At 40.8% G+C, this 21,285-nt stretch overlaps 1 protein-coding gene across 1 annotated transcript in view; it reads left to right on the top strand.

The window, feature by feature from the left end:
• Window positions 1-20,038, top strand: part of LOC109891378 (syntaxin-18-like) — a 31,532-nt gene extending 11,494 nt beyond the window's left edge. Inside the window, exons 2-11 of the mRNA XM_020483866.2 lie at window positions 10,602-10,669; window positions 14,987-15,102; window positions 15,201-15,278; window positions 15,388-15,454; window positions 16,043-16,152; window positions 16,419-16,516; window positions 18,520-18,578; window positions 18,672-18,741; window positions 18,837-18,917; window positions 19,189-20,038. Of these exons, the coding sequence (XP_020339455.1) occupies window positions 10,602-10,669; window positions 14,987-15,102; window positions 15,201-15,278; window positions 15,388-15,454; window positions 16,043-16,152; window positions 16,419-16,516; window positions 18,520-18,578; window positions 18,672-18,741; window positions 18,837-18,917; window positions 19,189-19,284 (843 nt within the window). The 3' untranslated portion in view covers window positions 19,285-20,038. The remainder of the gene's footprint in view (window positions 1-10,601; window positions 10,670-14,986; window positions 15,103-15,200; window positions 15,279-15,387; window positions 15,455-16,042; window positions 16,153-16,418; window positions 16,517-18,519; window positions 18,579-18,671; window positions 18,742-18,836; window positions 18,918-19,188) is intronic.
• Window positions 20,039-21,285: the final 1,247 nt, after the last annotated feature.

Here is a 21,285-nt window from a genome sequence, read left to right as displayed (position 1 = left end):
GTGATTGTTTTAGTTGCATTTCCAGTTGGAGAATTTTCTTCTTTAGTTCTCCTTTTTCCTTTTGCAGCCACTTGCAACGCTTTGATACCTTTTTTAAAAACGTTTTCTGGAATGGAGGAAGCAAGTGGTTGCTCCAGTGTTTGAGATTGAGTCTCAAGGGATTGCTCCTTGGAGTCAAGGATTCAGATGGTTGCTCCAGCTCTGGAGGCGCAGGTTCATGTTGTACTTGTGGAAGTTGTTCAGGGGGCTGCTCAAAAGAGTCTCCTTCAGTGGATACTGGAGTTAAATTCATCAGCACATTTATTTGTTAGATTTTTTTCCACAGCTCCTCTGATTTAATCTCAAATTTTTTCCCCCTATTTTTTTTCAGCATCAGATTGTGTCATTGTATGGATTAGTGGATGATCAGGAGTGACATCATTCTTCCTTCTCTGATGGCAAATTATGACACTGGCACAGAATAGGATTCGCATCCATTAAATGTTTAGTAGTCTATTAATAGTAGGCTATACAATGATAACACTTAATCAACGTTTAAAATGTAAATCAACTTCCTCTCCCTTTCTCTCTCAAACATGTTTTGTTTCTATTTCATTGCTAATGTTAATAATGATCACTTTACTATAATTTGAGCCTGCTTTACGTTGCATTTAGTTGCATTATTACATGGTTATTACATGATTGTTAATGTTGTAATTTATGCATTGTTAAACTAACTGGTACATTTCTATTCAATGCAGGTACACAAATGCAATTTCAAGATACCTACATAAAATGCCCATCAAACTACTTCAATTCAAACTTATACAGTCTCGATTTTTTTATAAAGTGCCCCAATTGTGAAGCAGCTATTAACTAATATAATTCATAATCCATTTTAATCCAATATTTGTGTGTTTGATATTATATGAACTAATATAATATATCAATTATACCTTAACTGCAGTGCAATAAAACATTAACTACAGTGTAATAGTGCAACTTAATGTTAAGTGTTATCCACCCAGCTTTATATCCTATTCTGTTGCCGACAGTAGCATAAAACCATGAAAACAATACCTTGCTTTATTTCTGGCTAGTCTTTCCTCCCTAGCAACTGGATCTGCGTTGATCTTTTGCCTGTGCCGTGCAGCCACTTCTTATTAGACAACGACATCTACAGTATAAAGATAATATGCCTTGTAATACCTTAAAATGCCATAAGATAGTTTTAAAATGATGATATTCAGTATTCATACAACAAGTAAATTTGAATTGCATGATTAAATGTTGTAAACTAGTGAGAACATGGGATAACAAATCTACTGTCATTCAGCATAACGGGTGACATTGTGGTATAACATTAAACTTTTTTTGTGCTGAAGGCTGATTATCATGCGATATGCTTTAAAATGGATTTTTACCTTTGTTATACTGAATGACCTTGATGAAGTGAAAATGTCCGGACAAAAGTTATTCAAGTTTAAATATTTTTTCGATACAGTATGTGCCTATTATTCTATATATTGTTGCAAACACTAACACAATTATGCCATGGGTGTTCATTTATATTTTTAGGATGAATTTCTACATTAAAAAAAATTAATAATTGTTATTAGAATTTTTACCCGGACAGTTACACTGAAGGACATTTTGACACTTTTACAGCTTAATAACTCCCTTTAATTTAATAGTTTGCATCACAGATATTTCTGGGTCAAAAGGGGGTAAGAGATGAGTGATTTAATATTATATTTATTTTTCTATGTTAAATGAATGGTCTTTGGACACCAAATTTACACGTCTCGTCTTTGACCCTTTTTTAAATATAAGCAATATAGACAGCAAACATGGTTAATATTTGCCATTTACCTCTGCTAGATCACATTTATCAATAAAAGCGCTATTCATTTTTTTTTAAATAAAATTATTTTTGTAAACAATCTAAGACGTGGGTGGTATAAATCATGTATCTTGAACAAATAAAAATGAAACACGTTTTTCATCGCTATAGATGTTTTTTGCTTTGAACTGAACAAATTGGAAGGACACATTTTACATACAGTATTTTATGGAAATAATAAATGAGCCCCATTGTAAACAAATGGGGGCTGGTCTACACACCACATGAGGGACAGAGTTTTACTGTGTGTTTGTTGCAAATGTATTTCTTGCACTTGATGCATGTGTACTGTGTCTTCCTGTCCTTCTTGGTTCCACCCAGCGCTTCTTCTTGTTGCTACCGGTTGCAATCTAGAAAGATGAAAACTAGTGATCCACCAATATTACATTTGGCCGATACCGATATCTGATATTTTCCATGCCAAAAAACTGTACTAGACTCCTTTTAAGCAGTCTAGTACAGTTAAATGGTTAACAGACACACACATATACGCAGCAGTCTAAGGCACTGCATCTCAGTGCAAGAGGCGTCACTAAAGTCCCTGGTTCGAATCCTCAGGCTGTATCACATCCGGCTGTGATTGGGAGTCTCATAGCGCGGTGCACAATTGGCCCAGCGTCGTCCGGGTTTGCCCTGTCATTGTAAATAAGAATATGTTCATAACTGACTTGCCTAGTTAAATAAAGGTTACACACAACACACTGACCAAAAAAGTTATTTTGTTGGCATTTACGTATGTCCCCATTACCAGTAAAACATAATCAAAACCTATTTCTTTCACTTACTTGCTGTGCTTTTGGTCTTTGCGTGTCAAAAAAGATACACGTGAAATAAGCGTGTTGACCTATCAGGACCTGAATATGACTGCACATAATAATTGAACACGTTCATGAAAATTTTACATACACACAATAGGCTGACTGGGGAGGTGATTTCACACAGTCAGTCCCGCGCTAAGAGCTACAACGCAAATTTTGCATAAACTCTACACAGTCGTGTTTTGTGGGTGTCACCGAGTAGACTGATACCCCATTTCATTGCTTCACATTCCAACCTTGTTTAACATTTATCTAGTCTAAATATGGCATGATTCCACCAATTGTAACCTTCTGCATCACTTTTAAAGAGGTACTTTTATTTTGAAGGTAACCAACAAATTCTACTATTGTGCCTAATCCTTATTTTGGCTAGCTTCACAACACATAACCCGGTCCGGTCGAGCCTCACTAGCCAGATAAAGCTAGCTGGCTGCTTATAACGTTAGCTTTGGGCAACAAGGTTAGGTTGCTGGCTAGCTATTTATTTTCATGAACTGAAGTTCAATTTCAATAGGCGAACAACAAGTGGCTACCTAGCTAATACTTACTCACAAGATTCCTAAATCATTGCTAAGAATAATGAAAATGACTGCAGTTTCTACTGGTCATTGTTTTCCGGCTGGTTGTATTGGTGCTAGCTAGGTACCAAGCTAAAGCTAGCTACCCCAGACATTGCGGGCGACAGTGCTACTGATAGTAGTGGTGGCGCTTGGCTTGCACATGCAAATTCGGAACACACAATATTCTATAATAGAACTGTGTTATTTGACGTGTCAAATTAAAATATTTAACGGGTCAAATAGTGTTATTTGATGTGTATCTTTTTTGACACGCAAAGACCCAAACAGAGGTCCATAGTATGCCGTGAAGCTAATAGCAGTGACGCTATTACTGTGTAACTCCAGTAGGGCAACGTCTGAAAAATAGTCGGCGAAAGCCAACATCACCCATGACAGAGAACGGTTGTTTGTCAAGGGCAATGAATTCCATTATCTTAGCTTTAATGGATTTCGCCTTTTGAGTTGTCTCGCTGAAATGTTCTTACTCTTTCAAATGACTAATCGACCTGTTGACTGCCCAATCCATACAGCAGACATTGTGGACTAGGTTTGGAATGCTGTGTTGCGCAAAATTTTACGTGGCGCCATTACATCATGTACCTACGTTTATAGGTATGCACGTCAGCTTTGACATCGGTATTGCACATCGGCGTTAAACTAGACATCGGGCCGATACTGATAACGGCATTTTTAGCTAATATCGTCCGATTCCGATATGTTCAACAATATATCGTGCATCCCTAATGAAAACACTTAGTTCAGGAATTTTACTAACATCTCTCTCACACACACATATAGTTACAGCAGGCCATGGTAGAAGAGTCATACAAACACATGCAACAACATCACTCACACTTACTTCCGGAATTGGAGTTGTTGGTACTGTGGGTCTGGCGAATGCGGAACCAGCATCCTCCTCCTGAATTCTCTTCACGATGGCTGCAGAAGCTGGGGTTCTTGGGATATGTTGCCTCCTCTGGATTTGAGGTCTTACCAATGCCTTGCCCAGCTCCTCGACAAAGAGCGGTCTCCTCTGGAGCTTCCCTCTGTTCCAATCTGGGTTCAACACCATTCAGATGTCAAACGTTGTATCCCGAGCTGTCCAAAAAGTTGAAGAATATCACAAGTGGCCAGCTAAGCATTCTTCTTTTGCAGCTGTAGCCAGTCACCAGCTTGTCTAAATATCCACCCCTCCTTTTGTGGCATTGCAATCCATTATGATTTCTGGTTTTTGATGTTCCCGGCCACAGATTTTCACATCCCTATGCAGCATACTCATGAGTACCCCATTTTTGCCTTTTTTTGGCATGTGTCGGCCGTGAAAACAAACTTAGAGGAATTGATAGTCCTGTTCTGTGTATTCAACAGCTGAGGTGGGAGCTCTGGCTTGTTTTTTTGTACTGTTCCTTCCATCGTCAGCTTCCTCTTGAGGAGCTCCTGTCCCAGCTTATGCCCCAGCTTATGCACCAGCTTATGCAATGTATAAAAGTTATCGTATGTGATGATGTAGCCACGGAGTCCCTGTATCACATCCAGGGCAACCCACATTCCTGTTCTTCTCAGGGGCTCCTCCATCTTCTTTCCCCCTATACACTTGCAAGTTCCATGCATATGATGAAGCTGCATCACAGGCACCCCAGATCTTGGTTTCGTATTTTGTGAGCATGTACTGCCTGAAGGGGCAGCGACCCCTAAATGGTATAAGCTGTTCATCAACCGTAACGTTGGGCCCAGGGTTGTAAGACAGGGGAAGGCGGTCCACCCACTTGTCCCACACTGACCTGATTGCAGTTAGCTTGTCTCTCTGCCGCCGAGCTCGTCTGGTGTCTTGGTTATCAAAGCCTGGAAATAATGTGAAAGTTTTCCATAGACATTGTTGCACGGAAAAGTTCTCTGCCAGTTTCTGCATCCCACAGGGATTTTGTGGATTCCCCATTGGAGCTGAAAAGAACAACAAGGATAAGATCCCCAAACCTATTCCCCCTCAGGAGACTGAAAAGATTTGGCATTGGTCCTCAGATCCTCAAAAGGTTCTACAGCTGCACCATTGAGATCATCCTGACTGGCTGCATCACTGCCTGGTATGGCAACTGCTCAGCCTCCAACCGCAAGGCACTACAGAGGGTAGTGCGAACGGCCCAGTACATCACTGGGGCAAAGCTTCCTGCCATCCGAGACCTCTATACCAGGCGGTGTCAGAGGAAGGCCCTAAAAATGGTCAAATACTCCAGACACCCTAGTCATAGACTGTTCTCCCTGCTATCGCACGGCAAGCAGCACCAAGTCTAGGTCCAAGAGGCTTCTAAACAGCTTCTACCCCCAAGCCATAAGACTCTTGAACATCTATTCAAATGGCTACCCAGAGTATTTGCATTGCCCCCCCCCCCTCTCCCCCCCTTACACTTCTGCTACTCTCTGTTGTTCTCATCTATGCATTGTCACTTTAATAACTCTACCTACATGTACAGTTGAAGTCGGAAGTTTACATACACCTTAGCCAAAAACATTTAAACTCAGTTTTTCACAATTTCTGACAATCTTAGGAAAAATGCCCTGTCTTAGGTCAGTTAGGATCACCACTTTATTATAAGAATGTGAAATGTCAGAATAATAGTAGAGATTTATTTCAGCTTTCATTTCTTTCATCACATTCCCAGTGGGTCAGAAGTTTACATGCACTTGGTAGCATTGCCTTTTAAATTGTTTAACTTGGGTCAAACGTTTCGGATAGCCTTCCACAAGCTTTCCACAATAAGTTGGGTGAATTTTGGCACATTCCTCCTGACAGAGCTGTTGTAACTGAGTCAGGTTTGCTCACACATGCTTTTTCTGTTCTGCCCACACATTTTCTATGGGATTGAGGTCAGGGCTTTGTGATGGCCACTCCAGTACCTTGACTTTGCTGACCCACTGGAATTATGATACAGTGAATTATAAATTAAATTATCTGTCTGTAAACAATTGTTGGAAAAATGACTTGTGTCATGCACAGAGTAGATGTCCTAACTGACTTGCCAAAACTATAGTTTGTTGACAAGAAATTTGTTAAGTGGTTGAAAAACAAGTTTTAATCACTCCAACCTAAGTGTATGTAAACTTCCAACATCAACTGTACATTTTACCTCAACTAACTGGAGCCTCCGCACATTGACTCTGTACCGGTACCCCACAGTATATAGTCTCGCTATTGTTATTTTACTGCTGCTCTTTAATTACTTGTTCCTTTTATTTCTTATTCTTATCTGTATTTTTTTTTTACTTTTAAACTGCACCTCTGAACCTAAATGTATACACAAAGGAGATGTATCACCCCCCCCTTCCAAACCAGCAGCATCTTCTCTCTGTTCTCTCCTGAGAGCTAGTGGGGCTCTTACACTAGGGACCTACTGCCACATGCTGGTGAGGTGTTGCAAAGCAGAGACATGTTGGCTTGTATGAAATTTAAGAATATGATGTTTGTCATTTTGATTTTAAGTAGATTTCAAATATCACACCAGTGGTCTAGTGACCCTGGTTTGTAGGTCTACTATGTGTGTATTGTTTAAAAAAATGCTAGGTATTATTATTGCGCTGTTGGAGCTGGAAACACAAGCATTTCGCTGCACTTGCGGGATTTGCAAATCTGTGTACACGACCAATAAACCTTGACTAGAATTGTATTTTATTTACAATAATTAGCATGTTATGGGATTATAGCTGTGAGGAAAAATAGTTAAAGTGCCTGGGAGAATTGGAAAAACAACAAACACTCAGGCCTTTGACGGTTGGAGATGTCCAGACACAGTAGACAACACACGCCTTTCAACCATGGGAATGTTTCGCTTCACTCAACCCTTTTACAAGCACAGGTACTCTAAATAACAAATAACATTTGATCCCTTAAACCTGCTTGATTCTAATTGCTCTGAAGCAATGTCACACCTTAAGACTAAACTGTCTAAACTGCTTGGAGTAACCCTGGATTGTAAACTGCCATGGTCAAAACATATTGCTACAACAGTAGCTAAGATGGGGAGACGTCTGTCCATAATAAAGCGCTGCTCTGCCTTAACACTATCAACAAGGCAGGTCCTACAGGCCTTGGTTTTGTCGCACCTGTACTACTGTTCAGTAGTGTGGTCAGGGGCCACAAAGAGGAACATTGGAAATTGCAGTTGGCTTAGAACAGGGCAGCACGGCTGGCCCTTAAAAGTACATGGAGAGCTAACATTAATGACATGAATGTCAACCTCTTATGGCTCAAAGTGGAAGAGCGATTGACTTCATCATTATTTGTTTTTATAAGAGGTGTTGACAAGCTGAAGGTACACCCATGCATACCCCAAAAGACATGCCACCAGAGCTCTCTTCACAGTCCCCAAGTCCAGAACAGACTATGGGAAGTGCAGAGTACTACAAAGAGCCATGACTACATGGAACAGCTAACTGATGCAAGCAGTAGAATCAGATTTTAAAAGCAGGTAAAAATACACCTTATGGAACAGTGAGGACTGTGAAGTAACACAGGCACATGAATACACACACATGATAACATATGCACTATACACACATGTACAGTCACGGCCAAAAGTTGAGAATGACACATATACATTTTCACAAAGTCTGCTGTCTCAGTTTTATATGATGGCAATTTGCATATACTCCAGAATGTTATGAGTGATCAGATGAATTGCAATTAATTGCAAAGTCCCTCTTTGCCATGCAAATGAACGGAATCCCCAAAAAACATGTCCACTGCATTTCAACCCTGCCACAAAAGGACCAGCTGACATCATGTCAGTGATTCTCTCGTTAGCACAGGTGTGAGTGTTGACGTGGACAAGGCTGGAGATCACTCTGACATGCTGATTGAGTTCGAATAACAGACTGGAAGCTTCAAAACGAGGGTTGTGCTTGGAATCATTATTCTTCCTCTGTCAACCATGGTTACCTGCAAGGAAACATGTGCCGTCATCATTGCTTTGCACAAAAAGGGCTTCACAGGCAAGGATATTGCTGCCAGTAAAATTGCACCTAAATCAACCATTTATCGGATCATCAAGAACTTCAAGGAGACCGGTTCAATTGTTGTGAAAAAGGCTTCAGGGCCTCCAAGAAAGTCTAGCAAGCGCCAGGACTGTCTCCTAAAGTTGATTCAGCTGCGGGATCGGGGCACCACCAGTACAGAGCTTGCTCAGGAATGGCAGCAGGCAGGTGTGAGTGCATCTGCATGCACAGTGAGGCGAAGACTTTTGGAGGATGGCCTGGTGTCAAGAAGGGCAGCAAAGAAGCCACTTCTCTCCAGGAAAAACATCAGGGACAGACTGATATTCTGCAAAAGGTCCAGGGATTGGACTGCTGAGGACTGGGATAAAGTCATTTTCTCTGGTGAATCCCCAATCCGATTGTTTGGGGCATCCGGAAAAAAGCTTGTCCAGAGAAGACAAGGTGAGCGCTACCATCAGTCCTGTGTCATGCCAACAGTACAGCATCCTGAGACCATTCACGTGTGGGGTTGCTTCTCAGCCAAGGGAGTGGGCTCACTCACAATTTTGCGTAAGAACACAGCCATGAATAAAGAATGGTACCCACACATCCTCCGAGAGCAACTTCTCACAACCATCCAGGAACAGTTTGGTGACGAACAACGCCTCTCCCAGCATGGTGGAGCACCTTGCCATAAGGCAGAAGTGATAACTAAGTGGCTCGGGGAACAAAACATCGATATTTTGGGTCCATGGCCAGGAAACTCCCCAGACCTTAATCCCATTGAGAACTTGTGGTCAATCCACAAGAGGCGGGTGGACAAACATAACGCCACAAATATGACAAACTCCAAGCATTGATTATGCAAGAATGGGCTGCCATCAGTGTGGCCCAGAAGTTAATTGACAGCATGCCAGGGCGGATTGCAGAGGTCTTGAAAAAGAAAGGTCAACACTGCAAATATTGACTCTGCATCAACTTCATGTAATTGTCAATAAAAGCCTTTGACATTTATGAAATGCTTGTAATTATACTTCAATATTCCATAACATCTGACAAAAATATCTAAAGACACTGAAGCAGCAAACTTTGTGGAAATGTAATATTTGTGTCATTCTCAAAACTTTTGTCCACGACTGTACACATGGATTTTGCGTTGTAGATATGTGGTAGTGGAGTATGGGCCTGAGGGCACACACTTAGTGTGTTCTGAATTCTTTAATTAATGTATTGTAATGTTTTTAAAATTGTATAACTGCCTTAATTTTGCCAGACCCCAGGAAGAGCAGCTGCTGCCTTGGCAGGAACTAATGGGGAGCCATAATGAATGCAAATACAAGACGTCTAGGCCTATTTGTTTTCTGGGAGAGGAGATGGGCTTCAAGCAAATTGTAGCTCTGTATGAAAAGTTAAAAAAATATTCTCAGAAAACCCTGTTAACACAGCGATTTGGTCACTAGAAGAAAAAGATTGGACCGAAGACAGTAGGCTTTGGCTCTACCAAAACAATCCAGCTCACCATGGGCTTCTGTCACAGTCAAAGTCATTGTGTCATTTTCAATACTTCGCTTGTCTGGAGTATTTTCTGTTTTTTCTTTTCTCAAACAGAGCCTGCTGTGTGTGGACTCACACACACTTCTGTCCTTCTCGCGCTCCACTCTGTGGATGGGCAACAATTAAGTATTTTTCGATGTTGCCTGAATTACAGGATTAAATATTGGATTCCACCGAGTTTCCTCTGGTTTTCCTGCACACACCTTTACTCTGACATTTTATCTGTGATAAATAGTTGACAGATTATACATTTTAGGCATATTTTAATGTTTTCTGTCAGGGCAGCTATATAGAAGCGTATAATTTTATTTACTGGTACTATTTAACAAGGAAATTGCCGGTTTGAATTTGGTATGTCCTGCCGTTAACTAATAGTAATTGGTAAACATTCCGAATGGATAGAGACACATGGACAAGGTTTGCCTGTCACAGTCAATGAAAGCAAAGTTGTGTTGTTTTAGGCCTAACTTGAGACGTGTGAGCAAGGCCTGAAATTAACTCTTTGGTCCACCAGTGAAGGAATGAAATCCACCAACCTCTGACTTCTTACCAGCATTTGGTTGTGCGAGACATAGTGTGCGAGACATCGTTGAGAGAGAGGCCTACTTCTCAAGATACTGCATCGTTATCTCATAAGCCCTTTAGATGTATACACTGGTTTGATAAAAATAAAAAAGGGGTTCCAGGTACATCTTACCAATGAAAGTCCACAATGATGGCCAAAATCATGAAGAGGAACTGTGATGTAGTCAACAAATGGAGAAGGAGACATGAAGAAATTGATAAATGTTCATGTTATGTATTTTCTATTCATATTGACAGATCTCTAACATCACCAAGCTGAAAGACTTTCTACTGAAGCACAGGAAGGACTATGTGAATGCTGGAAGGTAAGCCTCCTCAGGTTACCGAACCATGGCCTGTTTACTGTCTGTTTTCTGTCCATTTCAACTGTATGACTTTCATGTGGCTAATCCATTTTCACGTTTGACCCCAAAAATGCCCCCACCAAGGTTTCAGCTCGGCCTTCGTGGGGATTGTGATATATTTAACCGTTAACAAAGTAATTGATGTTTCGGAAGTTTACATACACTTAGGTTGGAGTCATTAAAAGTCATTTTTCAACCACTCCACAAATTTCTTGTTAACAAACTATAGTTTTGGCAAGTCGGTTAGGACATCTACTTTGTGCATGACCCAAGTAATTTTTCCTAAGGCTAATTGACATCATTTGAGCCAATTGGAGGTGTACCTGTGGATGTAATTTTTTTTGCGAAAAGTGCAAATCAATCCCAGAACAACAGCCAAAGGACCTTGTGAAGCTGCTGGAGGAAACGAGTACAAAATTATCTATATCCACAGTAAAACGAGTCCTATCAGCAGCAGGGTGGCAGGGTAGCCTAGTGGTTAGAGCGTTGGACTAGTAACCGAAAGGTTGCAAGTTCGAATCCCCGAGCTGACAAGGTACAAATCTGTCGTTCTGCCCCTGAACAGGCAGTTAACCCACTGTTCCTAGGCCATCATTGAAAATAAGAATTTGTTCTTAACTGACTTGCCTAGTAAAATAAAGGTTAAAAAAAAAAGAAAAAAAGAAAGGAAGAAGCCACTGCTCCAAAACCGCCATAAAAAAGCCAGACTAAGGTTTGCAACTGCACATGGTGACAAAGATTGTAGTTTTTGGAGAAATGTCCTCTGGTCTGTTGAAACAAAAATATAACTGTTTGGCCATAATGACCATCGTTATGTTTGGAGGAAAAAGGGGGATGCTTGCAAGCCGAAGAACACCATCCCAAACGTGAAGCACTGGGGTGGCAGCATCATGTTGTGGCGGTGCTTTGTTGCAGGAGGGACTGGTGCACTTCACAAAATAGATGGCATCATGAGGATGGAAAATTATGTGGATATATTAATGCAACATCTCAGGACATCAGTCAGGAAGTTAAAGCTTGGTCGCAAATGGGTCTTCCATATCGACATTGACCCCAAACATACTTACAAAGTTGTGGCAAAATGGCTTAAGGACAACAAAGTCAAGGTATTAGAGTTGCCATCACAAAGTATATATATATATATATATATATATATATATATATATATATATATATATACTTCTCAAAAAAATTAAGGGAACACTTAAACAACACAATGGAACTCCAAGTCAATCACACTTCTGTGAAATCAAACTGTCCACATAGGAAGCAACACTGATTGACAATAAATTTCACATGCTGTTGTGAAAATGGAATAGACAACAGGTGGAAATGATATGCAATTAGCAAGACACCCCCAATAAAGGAGTGGTTCTGCAGGTGATAACCACAGACCACTTCTCAGTTCCTATGCTTCCTGGCTGATGTTTTGTTCATTTTTGAATGCTGGCGGTGCTTTCACTCTAGTGGTAGCATGAGACGGAGTCTATAACCCACACAAGTGGCTCAGGTAGTGCAGCTCATCCAGGATGGAACATCAATGCGAGCTGTGGCAAGAAGGTTTGCTGTGTCTGTCAGCGTAGTGTCCAGAGCATGGAGGCGCTACCAGGAGACAGGCCAGTACATCAGGAGATGTGGAAAAGGCCGTAAGAGGGTAACAACCCAGCAGCAGGACCGCTACCTCCGCCTTTGTGCAAGGAGGAGCAGGAGGAGCACTGCCAGAGCCCTGCAAAATGACCTCCAGCAGGCCACAAATGTGCATGTGTCTGCTCAAACGGTCAGAAACAGACTCCATGAGGGTGGTATGAGGGCCCGACGTCCACAGGTGGGGGTTGTACTTACAGCCCAACACCGTGCAGGACGTTTGGCATTTGCCAGAGAACACCAAGATTGGCAAATTCGCCACTGGCGCCCTGTGCTCTTCACAGATGAAAGCAGGTTCACACTGAGCACATGTGACAGAAGTAACAGAGTCTGGAGATGCCGTGGAGAACGTTCTGCTGCCTGCAACATCCTCCAGCATGACCAGTTTGGCGGTGGGTCAGTCATGGTGTGGGGTGGCAATTCTTTGGGGGGGCGCATAGTCCTCCATGTGCTCGCCAGAGGTAGCCTGACTGCCATTCGGTACCGAGATGAGATCCTCAGACCACTTGTGAGACCATATGCTGGTGCGGTTGGCCCTGGGTTCCTCCTAATGTGTGTGGTTTTCCACTTTAATTGAGTGTGACTCCAAATCCAGACCTCCATGGGTTGATATTTGATTTCCATTGATACTTTTTTGTGATTTTGTTTGCTAGCACATTCAACTATGTAAAGAAAAAAGTATTTAATAAGAATATTTCATTAATTCAGATCTAGGATGTGTTATTTTAGTGTTCCCTTAATTTTTTTGAGCAGTGTATATTACAATGTTCACTCACTGTTGTCCATAAAGCAAACAGCACAAAAATAAACACATCTATACACCGAGTCAATGAAATTGAGCATTGGCTACATAACTGCAAGTATAATACGAAAGTCCAAAAAACATGCCTCCGTACAAAAGCTTTAAATCACAGCAAATGTTCTTTCACCCTTGTCATCCTGTTAAGGAAGAGTCATAGAATAGCTACTTCAGAGTAACCAGGAAGTAATTACCACTAGTAACAACATAAGCTCAAGAAACTAGCCATGATTGTTGGCCATGTTTACCAAGTTATATGCAGCTTCATGTCTGTGTCCTCTGTAGCTAAGCCCAGATTTACCAGTAACTTTAACTACATCAATCACACGTTCCATGACTTGCCTCCTCTTTCTGACCTGTGTAACTCTTATCCCATGTGTAACTCTGTTGTTTTTGTTTTATCTTGCTTTGCTTTATCTTGGCCAGGTCGCAGTTGTAAATGAGAACTTGTTCTCAACTGGCCTACCTGGTTAAATAAAAAAATATGATTGTAGTAACTTGTAATGCTGGTACTAATGGCGCTAATGATCTTTGTCATTGCCTGTGCTGTGTCACACAGGCTACTGTGTTACGTTCATGGATGTATTGTGGTTAGGTTACTGTAGCCTGTTTCTCTATACAGTGTATGTATGCTTTCCCTAGCTTATGAGTTATGACTGAATGCTGGCACGTCTATAGTCTAGGTTAACTTTTTTTTTTTTTTACTCGTTGAAACATATTGCCTTCAATGTCATATTATTTGTATTTAAAAAATATTTTGAAAAATCACCTTTATTTAACCAGGTAGGCCAAGCTTCTTGACATCCAGGACCTATATACTAAGCCCAAAAAATTGTCAAAGACTCGTCACCCAAGTCATAGACTGTTTTCTCTGCCTACACACGGCAAGCGGAACCGGAGCTCCAAGACTAGGACCAAAAGTCTCTCCTTAACAGCTTCTACCCCAAAGCCATAAGACTGCTGAACAAGAATATCAAATGGACACCCAGACTATTCATAGCCTCATTATTATGTCATTTTCTTGTTACTTTTTAATATTATTTTTTACTTTAGTTTATTTAGTATATATTTTCTTAACTCTTTCTTGAACTGCTTTGTTGGTTAAAGGCTTGTAAGTTCTACACCTGTTGTATTCGGTGCATGTGATAAATACAATTTTATTTAATTTGATCCCTCATTTACTCAAGTGTCTCCTTTTATTTTGGTAGTTACCTGTATGTAGCGATAGATCAGCGGAATAAAATGTAGTATGGGCCTACGCCTAAATTCAGTATGAGCCAGCAATTTAGATCCATTGGCCAAATTGTTAATATGATTTCTTTAAACCTGTGTCCAATGGAGAATATTAAATAAAAATGTTATGAATGAAACATATTATTAGTTTAAATGGGAAGAAGTACATTCTATGACATTATCTTCCCATAGACTTGTATAATATGTACGTATATTGCTTCTTTATTAAACACGGCAAAGGTCTGGGCGCCCTTTTCATGTTTCTTTGACAGAAAATGAAGGTAACTGTACACGTGTGTGTGTGTGTGTGTGTGTGTGGTATGTGTGTGTGTGTGTGTGTCAGTCAGCAGAGTAACTGATTTCATTTAACTGCACAGAATCAGCAGATCTGGTTTATAGCAGATCTGGGATCAATACTATCTAGCTCTCGATACCATCTCAACGACCATCTATCCTGACACTTTTAATATTGCTTTTGTTTAATTAAATTACTTGCATTTATGATATGTTGTATGCCCATGGATTGTATTGACTATATGAATGTAATTAAAAACTTGAATTTGAAATATGTTTTTTTATTTTATTGCTTTGTGTGTTTACAGTCTCATCTCATCAGATCTAACCCGGATGACAGACAATGAGCGAGACCAGATCGACCAGGATGCCCAGATCTTCATGAGAACCTGCTCTGAAGCCATCAAGCAGCTCCGCTCTGAAGGTTGTGTGTGTGTGTGTGTGTGAGTGTGTGTGTGTGTGTACTGCTTAAATACACAATATTAATAACACTTTTTTTCTCATTTTTTGTCGCCCTTCCAGCTGAGAAACGGGTCATATCGACCCAGATTAAAGAGCACAGGGGGGCGGTCCTCGACCTAATCGAGATGTATTTGAAAGGTGGGCTTGTTAGTGATGCCGGTATATATTTGATGTCGGTGCGTATTGTAAGTACTGTACTTTGTAGTAATATTGACAATATATGATTTGTGTCGATCATTGTTTGCAGGAGTATGCAAGCTTTATTCCGAGCAGAGGGCTATACGAGTGAAGAGAGTGGTAGACAAGAAGAGACTGTGAGTGTTCGAGGAGCTATTTTTCTCGATGGAAGGATAAAACAAAAAATACCTTGAATTATTCATTTATTGTTAGAATTCTTGATTTTAGGGACGCTTGAGCTGAATTCTGACAATAAATGTGTATTATTAGTCTGTATTTTTACATGTAATTTATTTGTGCATTATTCTTCATTCATTTACAACATTATGGCAGTAATCTATCTCCATAAAACACGTTGTGACCTTGCCTTAAAGGGATAGTTTGAGATTTTATCTACTTCCCCGGAGTCAGATGAACTCGTCGATACCATTTTTATATCCCTGCGTTCAGTTTGAAGGAAGTTACCAACTGGCGTTAGTACAATCATGGGAAGTCTATGTTCCTGCAGACTTACACTCATTGCGCTAATGCTAGTTAGCATTGGCTTACAAAACTACCTCTAACTTCATTCATACTGGATGCAGAGACATAAAAATGGTATCCACGAGTACATCTGAATAATTAATTAAAAGGCTTCAATGCCAAACACACGAACTATCCCTTTAGTGTTTTTCTTGACATTTAAGAAGACTGAGCTTGCCTTTGGCGTTTTGATATTATTCTAGGTCCCGACTAGAGCCAGAGCACCACCACAGTAGTATGGTGGTGGAGAAGAGCCCACCGGTGGAACAGCACAGCGAGGAGAAAACATCCAAGGAGGAGAGCAGCAGCGGTGGTGAGTACAGAGACCAAGAGGTGATCCCATTGAGTGGAAAGAAAATCTATTTTGAGAACAGCTGACTATTTTTGTTCACCTTTATTTAACCAGGTAGGCTAGTTGAGAACAAGTTCTCATTTACAACTGCGACCTGGCCAAGATAAAGCAAAGCAGTGCGACACAAACAACAACACAGAGTTACACATGGAGTAAAACAAACATACAATAGAAAAAGTCTATTTACAGTGAAGTGAAGTGTACATCTCCTTGTTTTCTCCCTGAAGAGCGGAGCGTGATGGAGGTCCCGGATAACACTGTGAGCCTGTGGGAGGAGGGCCAGGGTCGTGTGGATGACGAGCTCTCACCTGAGGAGATGCAGATGGTATGGAACAGAAATGTTGTGTATGCTAACATGTGCTTGCTCTCTCTTTCCTCAATGCACTTTTCTATTATTGTCTCTACGTTGTTGTCTGATCTCATGTGATTCAAGTCACTTTTACCCCTGCCTACATGTACAGTGCATTCAGAAAGTATTCAGACCCCTTGACGTTTTCCAAATGTTGTTATGTTACAACCTTATTCTAAAATGTATTAATTTATGTTGTTCCTCATCAATCTTCACACAATACCCCATAATGACAAAGCGAAAACAGTTTACATTTTTGGGGGGGCTAATTACTTTAAAATAAAAACAGAAATACCTTATTTACGTAAGTATTCAGACCCTTTGCTATGAGACTCGAAATTGAGCTCTGGTGCATCCTGTTTCTATTGATAATTCTTGATGTTTCTACAACTTGATTGTAGTCCACCTGTGGTAAATTGAAGTGATAGGACATGCTTTGGAAAGGCACACACCTGTCTATTTAAGGTCCCTTTAGTTGACAGTGCATGTCATACAAAAAAACAAGCCATGAGGTCGAAGAAATTGTCCGTAGAGCTCCGAGACAGGATTGTGTGGAGGCACAGATCTGAGGAAGGGTACTAAAACATTTATGCAGCATTGAAGGTCCCCAAAAACACAGTGGCCTCCATCAATCTTAAATAGAAGAAGTTTGGAACCATCAAGACTCTTCATAGAGCTGGCCGGACGGCCAAACTGAGCAATCGGGGGAGAAGGGCCATGTTCAGGAAGGAGATCAAGAACCCGATGGTCACTTTGACAGAGCTCCAGAGTTCTTCTGTTGAGATGGGAGAACCTTTCAGAAGGACAACCATCTCTGCAGCACTCCACCAATCAGGCCTGTATGGTAGAGTGGCCAGACTGAAGACACTCTTCAGTAAAAGTCTCATGACAGCCCACTTGGAGTTTGCCAAAAGGCACCTAAAGGACTCTCCGACCATGAGAAACAAGATTCTCGGGTCTGATGAAACCAAGATTGAACTTTGGCCTGAATGCCAAGCGTCACATCCGGAGGAAACCTGGCACCATCCACATGGTGGTGGCAGCATCATGCTGTGGGGATGTTTTTCAGTGGCCTGGACTGGAAGACTAGTCAGGATAGAGGAAAAGAATAACGGAGCAAAGGACAGAGAAATCCTTGATGAAAACCTGCTCCAGAGCACTCAGGACCTCAGACTTGGGCGACGGTTCACCTTCCAACAGAACAATGACCCTAAGCACACATCCAAAACAACACAGGAGTGGCTTTGGCACAAGTCTCTGAATGTCCTTGAGTGGCCCAGCCAGAGTCTGGTCTTTAACCCAATCAAACATCTCTGGAGAGACCTGAAAATAGCTGTGCAGCGAAGATCCATACAACCTGACAGATCTTGAGAGGATCTGCAGATAAGAATGGGAAAAACTCCCCAAATACCGGTGTGCTAAGCTTGTAGAGTCATACCCAAGAAGCCTCCAGGCTGTAATCGCTGCCAAAGCTCCTTCAACAATATACTGAGTAAAGGGTCTGAATACTTATGTAAATTTGATATTTAAGTTTTTTAGTTTGAATACATTTGCAAACATTTCTAAAAACCTGTTTTTGCTTTGTCATTATAGGGTATTGTGTGTAGATTGTGGGAGAAAAAAATGTTTTAATCCATTTTAGAATAAGGCTTTAACGTAACAAAATGTGGAAAAAGTCAAGGGGTCCGAATGCACTATCTACCAACTGCATATTGATATGATACTGGTACTGACCTTGTGTATATAGTGTACATTCTCATGTGTTTTACTTCCCGTGTTTTTATTTGTAGATATCTGACCTAGTATTGATTCCGTGCTCTTTAAAATCCTATTCTGATTTTCTATTTTCGTATTTTGATATTAGACATTGCATTGTTGAGGAAGAGCTTGTAAGTAAGCATTTAGCTGTACTGTTTACACATGTTGTATCCTTTGCAAATGAAAAATAAATGTTGATTTGATTGGGTTTCACTGTCTAGTTTGAACAGGAGAACCAGAGGCTGGTGAGTGAGATGAGCAACCTAGTAGATGAAGTCAGGTTAGTGTTTAATCAGACCATTCTTACCACTACATTCCTAAATATGACTGAGGTGACGCAAAGATTAATTCATCTCCTCCCAATGTTTTTCAGGCAAATCGAAGGCAAGGTTGTCGAAATCTCACGTCTCCAGGAGATTTTTGCGGAGAAGGTGCTAATGCAAGTGAGTGACTTCCTTATTCCCCCTGGTCCAATGCCCATCCCACTTAATAAAGTGTTATTGATGTGTTATTATTTCCTGTTTTGTGTTCTTCACAGGAAACTGAGATAGACAATATCCATCAGCTAGTCGTGGGAGCCACTGAAAACGTCAAAGAGGGAAACGAGGACATCCGAGAGGTAATGGAAGGTTATGCTAAACAACCCCAGTAGTTTCCACTGCTCTTTATACTGTACAGTATATTATTGTATGTAGATATTAAACATATTTTGAAATATTTATCTAAATAAAATAAAAATATTATGGGTGTCCATATGTTTCCTTTGGTGGATGTAACTTTTAGAAAAACATGTGTACCAAATATTTGTGACTGACTCTTGAGGTGCTTGGCACAGCCAGTGATGTCTTTTAACTCTGTGGTTTCATCGTATGCTTGCCTTGCGTTTCCAGGCCATCCAAAACAATGCTGGATTCCGTGTCTGGATTCTCTTCTTCCTTGTCATGTGCTCCTTCTCTCTGCTCTTCCTGGATTGGTATGACAGCTAACCCCTTGAACATGGCAGAACCAGGAAGTAAGTGACTTCCATCAGCAGGAAGTAACATCAGCCTGGGCTTAAGTGGTTATCACATTGAAGTATATGGTTGGATGGACGAAATGTTGGGTTTAGGACCAGCTTGTCCTACTCCGAAGAGAACTAACCCCAGACATGTGCTTTGTGGACGACTTCACTACTGTCAACCGTACTCGATCCACAAGAGGACAGTGTAAACGCATGTTTACAAATGCAGTAAAACACACAGTTGGCTGAATGCAAAGTGCTGTCGTCCACCTGTACTGTGTGCATATATGGGCGATCAGTATCACATACTGACCACAATGCTTGTTATTGCATCAACAACAACTGTCCTCTGCCGTCTTTCTCAAAGTAAGTAAGTGGTTTTTGAGCTATTCATTATTCTTTGTTTGTATTGAGGTCTTGACCATACACATTGTAGACTTACGCTTTGTTGAGATGAAGAAAATGATTTTTGAAAACCTTATGGTCTTTCATATGTATTTATTTTTGTTGTTCAAGGGAAAAGATATGAGAGAACCACATACCATGTCTCTTGAAGATGGGTTATTTTCAAAAAAGGGTTATGAGTTACACAGACCTGTAAGCCTTTTGTTTGTGTAAATATGGTAGTTATGATCAATCAATGGGAGTATTTTTGTTGGTATAACTCCACTTGGCACTTGCTGCTTGTGTTGAAACCTAGTCCTAAGACAAATAAATTGAAGCACTGCTTGTGAAAGAAATTGTGATTATTTTCTCTTATTTCTCCAAATTACAGCAAGAGATCCACACATTCACTAGTTCAGTGGTTCCCAACACCAGTCCTCGAGTACCCCCAAGAGTACACATTTTTATTGTAGCCCTGGTGAAACACCTGATTCAACTTGTCAACTAATCATCAGGCCCTCAATGAGTTGAATCAGGAGTTTTTTGTCAGGGGCTACAACAAAAATGTGTACTCTTGGTGGTACTCGAGGATTGGCATTGAGAAATCGGGCACTAGTTGATACATGCAACTGCCAAAATAAAGGAAATGCCAACATAGTGTCATAAATAGGGCATTGGGCCACCATGAGCCAGAACAGCTTCAATGCACCTTGGCATAGATTCTACAAGTGTCTGGAACTCTATTGGATGGATGAGACACCAGCAGCGGTGCGTGGGTAAAATCACTGGGGAAGCCAAGCCCCCCCCCCCCCCCCCCCCCTCCAAAAAAAGCCATATTACAACCTACACTATGTGTTGTGATAATTGCGTTGTTTGCTGCTAATTCATATGCCTTGAGACTGTGATATATAGATCTAAAGGCCAAGACAATAAGAAGACAGTGGCAGAATAACTTCAACCACACCTTTGTTTTAGCACAAAACCGAATAGCAAGCTCTGTCCAGTGAAGTCCACGATGCATATTGCATGACCTGCAGCCTGGTTAAGTAAGTAAATGTTTCCGACATTTTCAGACCACTAAACAACTATTTGTTTAGAACCACAGGAACAAAGAAAACAGGAACTGCCTCCTCTGTTCCAGCACCATTTCAACTTCAACATCCTCAAATCACCTCTGCTTAGTCTAATACAGTGACATCTAAAAGATACCAAAAACAATTTAGTCCAATCAACAGAAGCTAAATATGTCCTTCATTCTTATTTCTGTTTGCATTCGCGCAAGTAGAAAAACATGTTGACTCGCCCTACTTGTAGTGAAACGCAATGCCATCCCCCTCTCTTTCATGTTGACGAAATGGTCTATCACTCTTGTCATACAGTACACACTTATTTTTTGTTGTCCTAGGCAACCTGGCTAAAATACTTGCTCTAGACAAACTTCCCTTCATGGGCAACGTTAGCTAGTTAACATTAGCCTTCTACATCTAGCTACATATTGGACTTCGATCCTCTCAGGCCAGGGGCACAAGCAATGTATAAATTAATGGTTGGCTCAGAATTGCCGTTATAATCATTGGCCAGTACGGAGAATTAGGTAAAACCA

Source organism: Oncorhynchus kisutch, linkage group LG5 (assembly GCF_002021735.2).
Source record: "Oncorhynchus kisutch isolate 150728-3 linkage group LG5, Okis_V2, whole genome shotgun sequence".
Lineage (NCBI taxonomy): Eukaryota > Metazoa > Chordata > Actinopteri > Salmoniformes > Salmonidae > Oncorhynchus > Oncorhynchus kisutch.
The sequence above is the reverse complement of the archived record's forward strand: the minus strand, read 5'-3'. Positions and strand labels throughout refer to the sequence as shown.